At 35.1% G+C, this 17902-nt stretch overlaps 1 protein-coding gene across 2 annotated transcripts; it reads left to right on the forward strand.

Annotated features, from left to right (window-relative positions):
• Window positions 1–1214: 1214 nt before the first annotated feature.
• rabl2 (RAB, member of RAS oncogene family-like 2) lies at window positions 1215–13047 on the forward strand. 2 transcript variants are annotated; one of them, XM_088922822.1, is made up of 9 exons: window positions 1305–1379; window positions 1470–1630; window positions 2413–2442; window positions 3242–3321; window positions 4943–5022; window positions 5609–5720; window positions 6637–6734; window positions 7781–7864; window positions 8307–13047. In XM_088922822.1, the coding sequence occupies exons 2-9, from the start codon at window positions 1524–1526 to the stop codon at window positions 8376–8378; spliced, it is 663 nt and encodes a 220-aa protein (XP_088778948.1). In that variant the 5' UTR covers window positions 1305–1379; window positions 1470–1523; the 3' UTR covers window positions 8379–13047. The 2 variants fall into 2 exon arrangements, with proteins under 2 accessions (XP_088778947.1, XP_088778948.1); XM_088922821.1 differs by having other exon boundaries at window positions 1215–1630.
• The last annotated feature ends 4855 nt before the right edge of the window (window positions 13048–17902 follow it).

The following is a 17902-nucleotide window of genomic DNA, read 5'->3' on the forward strand; positions in this document are numbered from 1 at the left end:
CTTAAGAGCTGATGTGGTTCTCTGTTTGTCGTTTGAGCTTCCCATTGATCAAAACTCCTCCTGGCGCAGACACTCATTAATTATGATGCAGTTCAGAGGTGATGTGGGATAGTGAGACATGTCTAACTGGACTTTGGACTGGGGGGAGGGGGGGGGGGGGAACATTGGAACAGGGTTCGAAAACACAATGCATTGTTACACCTGGGCATGTGCATACAACCAGTTGATCAATGACCCAGGCCAAAGCCCTTAGCTCTGCCCACACCCAAAACAAAAACCCGCAGAACCCAGGAGAGGACTCGGACACTAGAGACTGTAGAGAACAGCAGAGGAAAGCTCCAGTATTGTCTTTCTCCCTCCCTTGGAAGTGGAAACACACTGGGGTGCGGTGCATGAGGAACCATATTGTTTAGGATGGCTGAGACTGAAGATGTCTAAAACTACAGTTTCTTTTCTGTACATCAGGTCATCAACTGAACCTGGTTTTAGAGGACAGAGATGCTGGAATGCTCCTTTGAGACATTATGGCTCTTGTATGTTCTGTGAGTAAGTACCTTTCTGTGATAAGTTGTGTTATGTCTTTTCTGTGTCAATTAAGCAGTTATAGAAAATGTTACCATGGGTCCTGTGAGATGGGTACATTGATTAATATACTGTAATAAAAAAATATGTAGGATAACAAGTCTTTTCTGGTCTCTGGGGGCATTGGTTGTTTTGAAAGAGAAAAAAAGGATATAGGGGAAAAAGGTTCTTAGAACCCATATAATTGCAAGGTGATATAGTGAGATACAAAACCAGTTCTTGCATTTAAGGGTCACCAACTGAGACAGAATCTAATGATATTTCTCAATTATTTATTAGACACGCTATATAATCACACATAAGTAGAACAATGTAAAATATATAATTTTGAACACTACATAAATTGATTTCAAAGCAATTTTACGTATATCTAAACGGCCACTTTACTTTTGAATTTAAATTTGTCTATTACGCTAACTATACAAACCCTAACAAAGCGTGTCTGCAGTTGCAGGTTACGTAAATAAATACGGTAAAGTAAAAAAGTATCGTAATCAATTCTTGTTATTGTTATTCATGTTATTGTCTTTAATATTATACAAACGATACAGTAAACGGCTAAAATTCAGGCATAATTTAAGCTTCTCATTGGGGCCATCAGAGTACACTTCCGGCGGAAGTCTTCTGGTAGCGTCTTTGCGTTGCGTGGTTACTGCTGATAGTACGGTTTAGTCTGAATGAGCCCGATTTGAAAGTAAGGTTTTCTGCAGCAGAGAATGAAAGGGCTTTTGTTATATCTATAGAGTATCGATTTACTGATATCAGTAGGTTACTGGATGCCTTCGAGGACCTGAAAAGTATTTAATATCTTTAGAGACTTGTTTCACTTTTATCCAGATATTAAACATGTCGACGATGCATTAATCCAATATATTTTCTACATACAGTGACAGTAATCAGACCTCGGCTTACTCTGTGAGAACTCTTGCTAGTTTGGAGACATGGCTGGAGATATCGCGTCCCTTTCTGACCTGGATCAAGAGAAATACGATGCAGACGAACAAGTCAAGATCATTTGTTTAGGTGACAGTGCTGTTGGAAAATCCAAGTGAGTACATCACAATCTCTGGCTATAGCAAACCCATGTAATGCCATTGTTGCGAGGTTTATAGCTACAGTCAGCTTGCTTTTGCAGTGGATTTACGTGAAAGAGAATCACGAGCACTGTATAGCAGTTACTCGAATTCTTGCATTTCTTATAGGGCACTTTGGAAGATGCTATTGAAGTGCCGGTGTAATTTGCCCATTAAAGGTTGCGCTGTAAAACGCATTCATATAGAGTCATTCCGTGACACATTGGCCATATCACAGTTCTTTACATTTATAATACTATTGCTTAAACTTTTTACCACAGGAAGGAATCTTAAATCCCAATTTCTCATCGAATAACTTAAGCACCATAACATGCTTCTTTCTTAAAAAAGTGGGTAGTTATTCCACCTTGACTCGCGGCTCTGTGAAAATAATAGGAAAGAAGCTTCGATATTTATATGCTTGTACTTTATCAAACATTTCATTGGTGTAACCTGGATATGAATGTGCCCACTTTGATGTAATTGATGGCTAAATCTGGGCCATTTAGAGCCACAGACCTTGTTAATTTATCTTAAAGTCCGAGCGATTTTTAGATTCGAATCACAAAAGAAGACAATCATTGTAAATTCGCAAAGTGTATTTTTTATTTTTAACAATTACAATTATTGTGTAAGCGACATTTTCTAATCTATTTGTAAATGATTTAAATTCTAAAAGCATATAAGTATCTATAAGGCAGAATATCCTGCTACGTTAATCTTAGTTCCAATTAACCTACCTTTGTTTGTCTTTCAGGTTAATGGAAAGATTCCTAATGGATGGCTAGTATCCTTTGATGTCTAATAACTTTCTTCACGTACCATTTATATTGTGTTTTTTTCTTTTGTTACTCTATGATTTTTTTCTAATTGTATGATTTAGATCATTGTATGTGAGATGGCATCACAAACATAAAAAATGTAATGTTGGATTCTAAAAAGACACAGAGGTGGGATTTGATGATTTTGTATCGTATACAGATGTATTAGTTATGGACAGCTCCATTGAGAGTTCTCTGTTTTCTTAGCACTGGTCCTAATTACTAATGGGTATTATATAGATATTAGTAGTTCAGGTGGGTAGCTGCGTCAGCATGCGTAGGTTGCAAAGGAACAAGTAATAGGTTTATTCTGTACTGAAAAAAGAAGAAAGAAAACACAATGTTGTGTTTTCTTTCTTCTTTTTTTCAGCATGGAATAAACCTATTATTTGTTCCTTATATAGATATTATACATATATAATATTTATATATTACATAGATATATATTATATAGATGGATAGGTAAGATATGTTCATTTTCAAAATGTCCCACACAGTGTATTTTATTTCTTTTACCAGTTAATTAGTGAAGAGTATAAAGATAAATGAAGTTTCTCCTCAAATCATTTTTAGAAAAACATTTTTTACAAGTTATTGTATTGAATTTCTTTCTTAAATGATGGCTGGATTTTAAGATTTTATTGCCTTTAAGATCAGAGTGATTGTGACAAATGAACAGATGTTAACTAAAGTCCTGTTTCATGGAGTATTTGGCAGAAACCTTCCAGTTTAGTTACGTATTTCAGTTCTTAACATGTACTTCAGCCGTCCTCAGCAACTGTCTACGTATGCGCTGACACTCTATAAATACACAACGACAATTGATGACAAAACAGTGTTAGTAGGTATGTATAAAGTTAATTTATACTGAAATGCACAGGGTAATGTAAATAATGATAATGAGATGGAAATCTTGATTCATCAGACAAAAGCATGTTAACTGGTTAAATCCAATTGATAAGGGTATTTTAGCTAACTTCTTTAGGTTAAACCAAGTAAAGATGTGGCTGTTGAGCAAGTAACAAGCATGGATTACGGTTTCACATAGCTGACTCAGAACAGGCCTAGCTCTACTGATCCCGTAATGTCCTGGAAGCTTCAGCAGTTTATGAGCTCTTTGCAAGTGACAGCAAAGATGGATTCAGATGAAGAGTTCAGGGCATAACTCTTGGCTGCCCAGATGTGACGAGGTATAGGTTTATCATAGTTGCCAGCCATTCTCTTTCATCCTCTCCTGTAAAAAGTCTTGGAAATATACTAAACTGAGGAGCCTTCTTGTAATTCCATCCAGCTATTTTCTAACTGCTTCATCCAATTCAGGGTCATGGGGCAGCCAGAGCCTATCCTAGCAAACAGCAGGCACAGTGCCAGGTACCCTGGATGGGGATGCCAGTCCATCGCAGGCCACACACACAGACACATACATGCACATGCTTACACCAGGGCCAATTGTCCCAGAAGGGGACTTAACCTACCAGTATGTCTTTGGACAGTGGGAGGGAACCACAGTACCTGGAGGAAACCCCTGTGAGCGGGGGGGGAGGGAACATGCAAACTCCACGCAGACAGCACCCTAGGTGCAGAGTTGATTACAGGGCCCTGCTCTGTGAGGTAGCAATGCTAACCACTGCTCCACCATGCCGCCAGCTTGTAGAAATCCTAGGATCTTATTCTTATCAGCCTCTGATTACTGTGGTACACAGTGGCAAAATTAAGCACTAGTCTTAGTCTTCTTTCCTATGTTCCCATCTTATAACAACCTAAAAAAAGTTAACCAAAGTTGTAAGTGATTTCAGCTGACTTTAGACCACATTACTTGCACATGTTGTAAATAAACTGCAGCAAATGCCAATTAATTGCAATGTGTAGGTGAGCAGTACTGCATTAAAAACATGTTTGTTCACCTTTATGGTTTCTTTTGTTGAGCAGCTTTTTAGTCAAAACATTTTTGAAGACAAAACAAATAAATTCATAATGTTCCAATAAGTGTATATTGCACTTTAGTTTAAGGTGGAGATCAGTTATTTTATTTTGAATCAATAGATAATGAATTTAAAGGGGAGAAGTTTTCAGTTGTTTCTCAGTTTCTTGGTCCACTGTTGAAGCTGATAAGTTTCTGTAGCTTTCAGTGAATACAGTGTTCTGCAGCTAACTTGACTTGGGTTATACAGTACATTATAGATGTTTTTACTTCAAGTCGAGTGTGGAACATTTGTTTCATAATTCTAACCAATGTTTGCTATACTGACATGCAAAGTGTCTTAGAGAGTTGCTTTAAATGTTAATCTTAATACTATTTGTTGTATTTTGCACATGCAAGTAAAAACGGAATCTATAATTTCTGTAGCACTATATGATCAAAGCTTCCTAGCCTGACACAGAGTGCAGTATTATTTTTGTGAATGTTATTTGAACAATCAACAAAAAAAAATGACTGTCAGTAAATTCCTAATCTTTCCCTTTTAGACTTTTGGGATACAGCAGGGCAGGAGAGATTTCAGAGCATGCACCCCTCTTATTATCATAAGGCTCATGCTTGTATCATGGTAAGCAAGAAGGCCAGGCTAACTGTAGACCTGAGAAACACCTAGTTGTTGTAATTTCAACTGTTTTCAGTTCTGACTTAGTGAGCCAATTGAAGAGGGAAAAGAAGACTTGGTAAAGGTGGAAATTGAAGAGCAGTTGTATTTATTATGCACTTTTTGCTGATCATAGACGTGTAGAATAAACTGGCCATATTTTCCAGTTAACGTTTTTCTTCAAACATCTGGATTGTTTTATAAATAATCTACCATCAATAACACATGGCCTAGACTTGTTTGTTTTGACTTGTTCAATCACTTTGGAAGAGATTTACAATAACCAAACAGTATAACAACAATTATATTTTTGTAGATAAAACTTAGTTATTTGTCATTATTAGAATGAGCACACAAAGGTGGATAGAAGTTTCAGATAAACTAAAATGTTAAAATGTTATTCTAAACTGCATTCTTACCGCATATTAAGAATTTTAGTTGACCTTAATTTAAAGTTTGATTGCTCATATGTATGAGGTGGGCATACAAATTGATAGGGTGTGTACTGTATGCAATGACTATGATGCTTTATATACTGTGTCTTTTTCTGTAGGTATTTGATGTTCAGAGAAAGATCACGTATAAAAATCTTTCTAACTGGTATATGGAACTAAGGGAATATCGCCCAGAGATTCCCTGCATAGTAGTTGCAAATAAAATAGATGGTGAGTCTTCCCCCAAAACAAAGCTTCGTATAAAGGACAAACCTAATTGCTAAGGTTTTGAAAAGAACCTCATATTTGGAAATACATTAATGTGACTAGAAACTGCTCTAAGCTGAATTTTACTGTGTGAAAAAGGGTTTATTATAATTATTTTGATACACATTATTTTAGTGCAGAATGTCATTCATAAGTAGTTTTAAAGGTCTACGCATTATTTGAATTATGATAGACAGATTTAGGTTTTACAATATTTTTAGCCATGTTCTCAATTATCTAGATTTTTCAATTTTGCCAAACATGCCACTTGATTTAAAAGGGCAGCAGAATACTGGCACTAAATGTGAAAGATACTATGTGTAATGCTGCAAAATGCATTTCATGTTTTTTTAACAACTACGATTTTAATTTGGGAAAATTTGCCCCTGGCAAAGGCCCTGCATTTCTAATGCTTTATTTAAAAAATAATAGATACTATTGTGCCTTTGTACTTGTAACAAATGTTATTACGCCACAGTCCTCAATTTCCATATTACAATTAATTGAACAAGATCTTCACTTTATAAGTAAGTTTAATTTGCATATCAGTTACAGTTTTGTCAGTATTGCATACGTGGTTTGTTGTAGCTGCTGAGAGTTTTTTGGTATTGTCAAGCTTTGCTGTTATTGTATCATTTATTTTATTGCTGTTGGTATATTAGCAATGCCTTTTCAACTGCCTGCCACATTTATTGTTAATTCACCAAACTATTTGCATAAAAGAAAGCAAATGAACTTCATGTTTATATATTTTTACGATTATAGGCACACAAATATACGTAATAATCGGTATACAGTATGTAGATTAGGAAAATTTAAAAGCGTTTTCTTCCACCTCTCCTGAACTATCTTTCTGTATTTTTATTATTCTGTGTTTTAGCTGATATGAAGGTGACCCAAAGAAATTTTAACTTTGCTAAAAAACAAGGACTGCCATTGTATTTTGTATCTGCAGCTGATGGGACTAATGTAGTAAAGGTGAGAACTCCGTTTTATTATGTTGAACAAGGAGGTGAACTGCTAGGTGTAACTCACAATGATAAAGAGCCACATATCTTTAGCAATGTGTTGTTTGTTTTGTGCTGTGTGGACTGTATTTCTCCATCTCATAAGAGTTTAGTTTCATTATGTTGTTTTAATGTATTTTCACTTAAAGTATTACATGAATATATTTACACTATTAAATTTCATTAAAAGTTGTAACTGTACAACGTGCATATAAAGATTTACAATAATTAGCTCTTGCTAGATTTTTTAAACAGTTCTTGCATTCTGTATGTTTATGTTTTCCCACAATATTGTTACCCTTGATAAATATATTTTTTTGCATAATGATCAGTCCTTCATATATTAGTTTTAATACATTTTTGAAGTGTTATTTTGTTTGGACTTTACATCAGCAATCACAATGCTTCCAAAATTAGGTGACTGTCACAAAGTGTTATAGTCCTTGTCCATTGTTATCACCTTGTATTTCTTAAAATCTCTATATTTATTTCTCTATTTATTTATCACATTGATATTTTAAATATTTCTAAACATATTTTGCAAGTACTACCTGTATACAATTTCTTATATTTTGAGTTTGAAATTCAAATACGTAATGCTACAAATATGTAAAGCTTCAATTTTCAGATTGAATGGGTACAAATGATTTTCACTTACCACGGATGTCAGAACCTACAGGGTTAGGAGCATTTTATATTGAAGTCTGTCTGTTAAATTATTTATAGACTCTTAAGTCCTGAACGGCTTTTCTTCCTTCAAGCCCATTGGGGAGTTGCTTCTCAATATCAGTAAGGTCCTGACTGGCCCACGTATCTCCTGTCTGCCTCCTTTTTGTTTCTGTACATGAGGCTTTCATCACTGTCCTCTTTTTCAATCTGCCCTTCTAATGCATGGCTCAAGAAAAAGATATGGGATGGGATGTCACCAACTAATTTACTTACAGTATATGCTTATGTTTTCATAGTCTTTATAAAAGCTGCAACTGCAACGTGTTTTGGTTTTTGTTCATTCAACAGTTGTTCAGAGATGCAATTAAACTGGCAATGTCCTACAAACAAAATTCAAGCGATTTCATGGATGAAGTAATGCGAGAACTTGAGGTAAGCCTTTTCTGGCGAGATGATTATATGTTCAGCATATTCTAATGCAGTTGAAACTTTGGATTTTATTTAACATAATGTGTAACATTCTCCTAAAGTATAGGAGAATACACATCAAGGTACACATTTCATTGGCATTTTAAAATTAGGCTTTGATTTGTGCTTTTGTGGGCATTTCATGTTTTCAAATTGTATAGATGATATCAAGCAAATGAATGGTTCAGGCTGGGAAGTCTGTTAACCCCTGTTATATTAGCATACTTTGCCATATTCACAATACATTTATCTTCCACGTACTACATGAATAATCTTGTTTTCTTGAGAGTATCCATTGTTCCTTCAGTAGGTGTTCTTCCAAATTTTGTCTGACTGGATGCGCCACATCACATTTCTTTTTAATGACCTGTGGTTTCCGGAACAATTCCTTGTTTTTCCCCTGCAGAATTTTGAACTGGAAAGAAAAGATGACACTACTGATAAAGATAACGGCTCCAAGGAAGAGAAATCCGCATGACCAGTATTGTGATGACTCTGCAGAATTCCAGGGTTTTACTTAAGGGATTCTTCTTCTGGTACCATTCTTGGTACCGATAGGACGGAAAAAACAGTTATAAAAACAGTCCATGCTGAAAATGTTATTTTAAAGGCATACAAAGCTTTTATGGGTAGAATGTTGATTTTAATGTGTGTGCACTTGTAAAGGCAGGGCACATGGTTTCAAATAAGAGGTATGTGTTATGTATACAAAGACTCTATCTGTTAAATAACATTTAAATAAGGATATAATCAGCTTTGTTTTCATTTAATTGATTTATTAGTTCATAGTGGCTTCTCAACAAATTCTGTTTGTCATTCCTCATTTATCCGGAGGAGATGAAGTAAACAGCATAATACAGCATTGTATTTTCTGACAGATTGGATCCCCAGTAATTGTACTAGAATCAAAAACAAATGCTTGCGTTAGTTTTCATACTGTTTTGATAGGGGATCTTTATTTATCAAGAATGTACAGTGTATGAACACATCATCCTCAATTTGAATGAATTGTGCAATATTTAATTTAATATGCTCAAAATATTTCTTTTTGGTGCATGGTTATATTTTCTTGAAGTATAATTTAATTTTTGTACTTCTTTTGTTCTTTGGTGCCTGCTAATATATTTGGCCAGTGTGCAAAGGAAGAGCAATCTGTCAATTAATCAAGCAGGATTCAACTTTTTACTGTAACAATAAAAACTTGCATTCATTAAAGTCAGAAGGTGTAGATGAGGAAGACCATACGCTATAAAAAGGGAGACCTGTAGAAACTGAATTATATTTGGTTAAATATCTAGTCATTTATTGATTCATGAAAATGTATTTCAATTACAATTTCCTGTAGCCTGAACTGTGAAAAGCAACAATGGTCACATTGGTCTTCTATAAATCAGCTCTGAAATTGTTTTGAAAAAAAAATGGATGCCAACATCAGGGTTTTTAAAGGACTGGATTGCAGGAATCAGTGGCTTGTTTTAATTTCAAACAGGATATACTGTACAAAACTAAATAAGGAAGATGGGCACTGTTTGAAATTATTCAACCTGTCTTGCCCTAAGTAGCGCAAAATCTATAAATGGTTGATGTTCTATAGTCTGTTTCCTAATTACTGTGAAAGCCCACAATTGTATGTACTTTTAAAGCTGTATTTTTATATTATTACTTATTCTGTATAGTATTTGTGCTAGCATGTTGTATGTCTTTATTGAATGCTATATCATGGTGGCTATAAGGAACTTAGTCATTTTGGTTCTTTCAGTTTCTTATATACAGTATATAGCTACATTTGTGTGCAGTAATGCTTTATTATTATCTTTGCTGATAATATGTGTTATTTGGAAATCACAGGGAATTTATTTTATTTCTATTCCTATTACAAAAATAGCCATTGTTGGGATTTAACTACAGATGGCTTTGTGTGTTCAGTGATTGATCTTTTTTTAAAGTCTTCATTGTCAGTTTGGTTACGTGTGTATAAATATGCAGTTTAAAATTGGTGGCACATTCGAAACTACCTTTCCTCCAGAAAATAGAAAGAGACTTATGAAAAGACAGAAAAATCGAAATACTTTGTGCTTGAACGTACTGTTAACGGCTACATTTTGAATTTATTCAATTAAACTGCTTTTATGATTGATTATGTAATACACTGTTGCTCACATGCAGTAGTTGTTCAGGTGGGTAGCTGCGTCAGCATGCGTAGGCTGCAAAGGAACAAGTAATAGGTTTATTCCATGCTGAAAAAAAGAAGAAAGAGAACACAACGTTTCGGCCGTGGAGCCTTCTTCAGGTGTGAGAGAGACAGGGCAGTAGGCAAAGGTAAAGTAGCGGGAGAACAAAGGTTGGGAGGGAGGAGGAGTGAGAGGCGGGAGCAGGGGACAGAAAGAGAGGCCAATCAAGAGGTGTGAAGTCAGAATGGGTGCAGAGAGGTGTGAAACCATGATAACTTTTATTTTAATTATTCTCTTTTATGCTAATAAACATGATTAGGTTTAAAACTTAATAGCATAGTTGCGGTAGTATAATCCATTGTCCCCAGTATTTTGTGCTTTAGATAAGAGTAGTCCTGATCTAAGTTGATCACAAATAAAAAGGGGAGTATTTATTTACTAACTGCAGATCTTAACATGCCTTATCATGCCATGCATTCAATGCAAAAATAAGAGTTAAAGAACTGCACAATCTGTAATTATTTTAAATAGCCAAGCAAGTTATTTGAGAGGTTACCATTCTCTAGTGTGAAGCAATATACATTAGGCAGTGACAGCAACATCAGTTACCAAAAACAAAAGTGTCCCCTTTTTGTGAGGTTGCAGGGGAAGGTATTAATTGTGTAAATATAAACATGAACACAATTTTATGATCCTGGTAAGTAACCCAAAGAAAGCATGTAGGGAGACAATAAAACTAGACCCAGGAAAGATTATAAAGTTTAATTATAAATTTATTACATAATATAACAAACATAGAGCTCTGTGGTGTAAGTACTGTATCACAACAACAAGGTTAGAGGGTTTGACTTACACTCCAAATTCATTTTTTAAATATCTCTTACAAAAAGGTGAGAAGCATCTTTTGTTAAAAAGAGAAGCACTCGGTGGATAACTGTGCATGTGCCCATTCTGCAGCTCTCCTCTTTTGAACAGGTGAAGCAGAATGCGGACAGAAAGGAAATGTTCATCAGACGTCATCTGTAATAAAACTACACAGGCCACCTGTACGCAGGGAAAGCATTAAACCAAACCCTAATGCGTTGACATATCTGTTATAGATCATGAAAAAGACAACACAATGCTGTTTGATTTAATATCCCCTAAACTTTGATGAGCATATATTAATTTCTTTTTTAAAAGTAAAAGTGAAAAAGAGGTTAGCCGATTTTTTTTTTACAAAAGCATTTACTTGACACTGAATGCAATTACATTTCTCTATGAAACGAGCTACCCTTTTCAAATAACTGCACTGTATTTAAACTATGTATACCTTTGTGTCTGTTCTATAATTACACTTGGAAACTTTTGAAGAAAAGGTTCATAAGAAATATCCTATCATAAGTAATTGCAATCCTGGATTTTGTTCACTCATTTTTCCCCCTTTTCTGATCTAGATTAATTGACATTAATCAAAGTTCAAATTGAACTGAAGTAGAGAAGCAATGTTCTTGTACCTTTTTTATCTGATATTCTTTTGCCATTTGGCTGAGTGCTTTTTTATTTTTCCAGCATTTGCTTGGCTGGATCATATTTTGTCTGACTTTGCATTTGTCTTTCAGGTGACATTTGACATTATGCTGTTTAATCCCAGACATTTTTTTTTCTGGCCTTTGAATTTTTTTCTCTATAAAACTTTTATCAAGTCTCTTGAATGGCAGCATAATAAAGCAGTAATCCCAATAGTATATGAAATTTAATCCCAGTTACATTTAATTAAATGTTCTTATTAAAAATACATTCCTAGCTTATTTAATGTAGATTCAGATAGGTAAAGCAGCAGTTTAGTGCTTGAAATTCTTTCTAATATATACATTTTAATAGCAGCGCTCTCTGGTTTATTGCCACTAGACTTCATAGCTCATCTGATGTTGATGGCTGTTTATTTTTAAAGAAACGAGCTGTAATTGTAGATAAAAAATGTTGTCTCCAGTTTGGTTAAAAGTGTTTTACAGTATTATTTTTTGGCTTTAGTATTCGAGAAGCCATTTGTATTCTTACATTGTAGGTCTTAGTCTCTGACTATAGGTGGGCATAATTTGTGTACTGATGGTTCTACAATGAAAAGTTATGAAAAAAATGATACAGCAGATGTTCATATAAAAATATGCTTAACATCAAGGTAAAACAACATTGTCAAAATACTGTACATACTATCATAAAGAAGAAAAGTACACAGGCAGCTGAAATTGATCGTGTTCTGTGTAGAGTACTGATATCTTTCTGTAGAGACACTGAAAGCAGTTCACGTATGATGAACTAGGCTTTCAGTAACTACTGTATGTTTATCATTTCGCACTAATGGTGAGCTTCCTAGGGGCAATGTCTACTCTTGTGGTATACAGTCAATAGGAATGATGTTCAATTTAGAAACAAATCCCATGATGATTGTTATGGAGTAAATTCTTCATTTAACTGTATAATCTTGGGTTTGTATTTGTAGTTTGTGATGGTGACCTTATAAGTTTTGGCAATTATAAATGTCAGTTTATATGCATTTTCTGAAAACCTTTGTTCTAACTATTTTCATGTAGCATTCCATTACTCCTACTGCAAATATTCTACAAGCATTTTCTTAATCAAGATACTTTGGCAACCTGATATAAAATTGTCATGTTGTAAAATTCATTAATTGAAATAGGTCTGTCACCCTGTTCCTGAGGAGCTAGAGTCCTGTAGGATTTGTATTATGATTTTAATAGTGATGAAAAAGACATCTGAATTACATTTGAAAGACATCTGAAGACATTTTTTACCTGTGATTAATTAAGCAACATATTTGGCCAATCAAGCATTTCAATATACAACTCTTTAGGACCAGCGTTGCAGAACTGTGGCCTCATGCCCCCACAAAGTTATTCAGATTTGTCATTCAAATGGTCAGATCTTTGTGTGATTAAAATGCCACAGAACACATTAAAACAATTTCTAAAGGTGTTTCGTGCTATCTCTGTATAAAAAAACAAAAGCTCACAAAACTCTTACCATTTCAAATTCACAACACATCAAACTCAATACCATTTATATCTTTCCACATAGGTGTGCATATGTTCAAGTCCTATATGTAGAATGTAGAATTGTAGAATATTTTTTAGATTTGAAATGCACTACAGTATCTGACTTAAATGAAAATGTATATATAACTGCTATTTGAAGAGATTTATTGGAAAAATTCCTATGCCCCTTTATTTTGACCTTGTTAGATTTTCAGCTGTTGTCAGAAAGCCACTTAATTTTGGAAATGTTGCAGCAACCCAGGACCTATCCCAGAAGCATAGGTGTAAGGCAGGACTACTTGGGCTACTGGAATGCCACTCCAACGCAGTACTGAACTTCTTGTTTATTAAATTTAACACAGAGTGTAAAAATGGCTATGCTAAAATACCATCAGTTTATGCCCCCATAAAAAAAACAATGAATTGATCTTAGTAGAAATTCTACTTGTAAGAGGAACTATCTGAAACGGTGTTCCTCTCTGATAAAATGGCTTACTGCTCCAAATAGCAAACAAGAAAATAAAAAAAAGCTGCAATCCAAAAACTGACAAGATGTAATATCACCTTATTATTGGATTTATTTGCAAAACTGCTTGCTAGTAAGTGATGGGCTGATAGAGACAACCAAAACAATGTGACAAGATGCTAAAAACTCATAGCCGGTATTGCAGTTGTTTTCCAAAGACAGTTAACATGTCCAGAAACTAGAACTCCCACAAGTGAAAAGAGGAATCAAATCGAAACCTTTTTATTACTAAGAGAAAGTGGCACACATTGTTTGCATTAGTTTTCGCTGAAGTCGATAAGGTCAAAATCTGTTTTTAAAAAAGTTTTAAAATGTAAGTGTGAAAAAGTATTAATTGGTAATGAGAGAGATGCTGCCTTTAGATTGTAATTTACAAATGTAAGGAATTGCAAATCTGTGGTACTTCAAGTTGGTTTAATAACTGCTGTAAAACAGTATTTGATCGCTGAAAAAGACCGAGCCTATTTAAACGGTTTCCTGTGTCGCTTTAGATTTGCAATGAGAACAGAGTGCAACGAAGGCAAGGTCGATACATGGTTCTTGTCTGAAAGGCAAAGGACATACATTAGTTTAACAAGACAAGTTCCAGCATCTTGACTCACAGTGCAAGAAAAGAAAGGCCTTCTATCATGAAAATCACCACTTATCTCAGACTGAAGATTCTTTAATCTAAAGCCTTGTAAATCCTTGCGGAAGGATTTATCTGCATTTCTCTGGGACTCAGACCATTTTGTTGTGCTTTGTTTTTTTTTTGAGAGAAGATGGAGAATGTAGGACCCTACAAAATCTGTTTTATGTGAATGACGTGTTTATTAAATGTTTTTTTCTTTTCATTATATTTGTATATAATAACAGATGTACAAACAAGGAGTAAATAATTTCTTAATAATCCCTAAATCCAGAAAAGCAACACTATTTTGAACTGCATTTCACGTTATCACTACATGTAATGTAACTTCAGGGATGAAGGTGGAGGCAGGAACAAAATTCACTTTAGCATTGAAGATGCAGAGAGACACTGTCTTAAGCCATCAAAATTGTTCAAACAAAAGAAACTCAACACTTTTCTCAAAATATGAATAAAAATTTCAGCGGATACTCCCCAAAATGTGTGTATATATTCGATTACAAAAAGAAAAAAAAAACAAAACATAAAAAATGTTTTTCCACCAAAAATGATTTTATAAATACAGTATATATTCTTACCAGATGTCAGTAATACTCAAGATTTCCAGGAGATGGCACCATAGAGCTGAGTCAGCTCAGTTTTACAAGTAAAATCTTTTAAAGATAAGAGAAAACAGTTCAATACTTTTTGGCACTATTTTTTTCTTCTTTTTAAACACAAACTTATCACTCCATTACATTTGACCATCAAATAATAGAAGAAAGCAAACCAAAATACACAAAAAGCAACTGCCAGTAGAAATCCACCCTGCTGAAATCACAGGTGGATGAAAGCACATCCCAGTATTTTCAGAGTCCGGTACATCATTAGTCTTTCTTGGTAGTTCTTGGTGCACTCATTGACATTTTGTGCACACTGCATTAAATTGTACCAAGGCTCTGGAACAATGGATACTTCTGAGAAAACCACTCTCAAATGTATTAAATGCAGCGGGCCTAGTAATGCTAAGAAGCAGAGCAGAAATTTTAGTGTTAGGACTTCACTGCTCGTGCTAGGTGATCTTATATAGCAGCTCCGGGAATGGGTATGCCCAAAATAATAAGGAACAACAGAATTCTTGTTTGGAGGGCTGTGTGACTCATCATGGAACAACTAATTGCCTGATTGAGGTTTAATTTTATTTCAGTTATACAGTAGTTTTGCAGTAAGAAACTGCAGTGTCCTAGTATTCTGACCCCCCAGAAATGACAGACTGTCCAAAGTAAATTGATTTAGCCAAACTTGACAAAGTTGACTTCATACGGTCTAGGAACACTAGTAGAACATCAGTTCAAAGTAGATTGAATTCTTACCAATATCCCACGAAAATTGCTTCTTTCCTTCCAAGTTCCTCTTAACTGTGTAACAGAATACGATAACTACAAAGCTAGATTTTTTTCTTACTGTTTGTGTATATGGTAAGGATACATACTGTCACCCATGTAAAGGTACTATCTGATAAAGAGACACAAACTCTTACGTGACTTACTTTCCATACCTAAAATGACACTATCTCTTTCAGCAAATTAGTTTTCTCTAAAGAGTTCTCAGTGTTAACATGCTGCGTTATTGTAGCTGGCTCTAAAAATGTGGCTTTGGAAGAATGCGATGGAGTCGGTCAGGGGAGGGCAGTGATACTTTTAGGACACACTGCAAACCTTCTGGAAACACAATCCAATTCAGGGGCAGTATACAGGGGCCAAACAGGAGGTCTTTAACCGACTAACGAAATGTTTCATAACACGATCCTGTCAAATAGCCGTCGTCTGTCATTCGCAATCGGGATTCTATCATCTGGAGGCACATTAGTTGTTAGCCAGTATTAAGGCCAAGTATGATTAACTCTCAGGTACTGGACAAGGTGTGACTCGAGAATGAAGGAGGTGCACCTGAAACCATTCTGTGCCGTCTCCATTGAACCACAGTTTCATCTGTGCAGAAGCAATACCAGCTCAAGAGAATCAAACCCTGCAGACATCCAGGATACTGTGCAGAAGCACAAAAAACCATCATTGCTCTCCAACATTATGGCTCAAGGGTGTGTCTTTGTGTTCTACTGTGTACCTGAATCTGGGGAAGCAGGATGCAGGAGAATGACCACTGTTTTGTCTAAGATGCATCTAAACCGGCCAAAAAGAGTATGTGTTGCATTAATCCGAGTGACGCCATGCTCATTTCAGATGGATGGCTTCAGGTTAGCACCTGGTGTTGTGCAAAGCATCCCCAGTTCAGCTATAATATAAAAGTTCTTCGTCACCCTCTTCGACAGGTGGTATACTCTGCATATATATGCCAAACATTCATTTTTTTTCTTTTAAAAATGTCTATGAAAACTAATATAATTTACACATTTGTTATTGATATAAAAAGCAATTATTTTAAATATTTCTCAATATTTACATTTTAAGGAGCTTTCATGGACCTAAATAAGCTCATTTTTAATACATTGTCTTTAATTCCTCTCAAAAACTTTAGTCTGCAAATTAATACAAAAAATGTCCAGCTTTTAAGCATCAAATTCTACAAGCTACAAAACCAACAAGGATAAAAACTCAAACAAAGTCCCGATCAATAAATCAACAATATGAAAGTTAAGATCCTTTAAAGGATTATTTAAAACCTCATTTTGTAAATGTCTTCTGTCAGCTTAGGAACAGGAAGGACTGTAGGGTGACAGTACAAAATAATTGTATAATATAATATAATAAGCCTTATATTTTTCAGATTTTCACAATTTTGTTCTGAAAAAAACCCAACACGTATTATTTTATACTGTGCGTGTGTGTTTTTGTAAAGTGAAGAGAGAAAGGCAGTAAAAGCAGGAAATGTAGATACATAAATGGAACATCCTACCAGCCTTGTTATTGCCGAAATGTACTCCCACTACAACATTGCCTTCTGGCAATTACTACACATGGCCTTGCTTGATACCTGTTCTGCCATTGCTGATACAAAAAACTGTGAACTTCTGTGCTGAGAGGGAAGGCAATCTAAGCAGATGCTAGATTAATTTTCATATTGTTGTCCCCTTAACTTGCATTGTGTTGAGCCATAAACATCTCAAGCATTAAAACCAGACTTGAATACAAGTCTTAACGGTCAGAATGGCTACTGTGCAGCAAAATGTAAGTGAAGTCTCTGGCAGATTTTAAAACTTCACTGTGCGTGGGTGCTGAGGTGGCACAGAACAAGTTAACTCAACTCCGAGGTCAAAAATGCTCTCCTGGAGGAAGCCAAGCTCATGAATTAGGCCATGCATGCCCTAAAGACACCTGGAGCAACTGTAACCAAAAGGGAAACTGTTAATTACAGAAACCTAATGAAATGAGTTGTGGTTTAAAAAAAAAGTATTACCTTAAGGGGCTAGATAATGATGATGTGGACTCTCGTTAAAATTATAATTCTAAATCAGTACAGCATGGCTCTCTGAAAACAGGCGTCCTCACTAGTCTGTAAAAGGGCACTTTCATTTGTCCACGTGCAATTAAACTGTGCAAGGGGTACGGAAATATGCAAATTTCTTTGCTTTAGAATACCCTCATTGTAGACGGAAGACATGTTGCGCAGAAGTGTTAACAATTTCTTTTAAAACCTTGAACAGAT

The sequence above is a fragment of the Atractosteus spatula genome, chromosome 8 (assembly GCF_055471065.1).
Source record: "Atractosteus spatula isolate fAtrSpa1 chromosome 8, fAtrSpa1.hap1, whole genome shotgun sequence".
Taxonomy (NCBI): Eukaryota; Metazoa; Chordata; class Actinopteri; order Semionotiformes; family Lepisosteidae; genus Atractosteus; species Atractosteus spatula.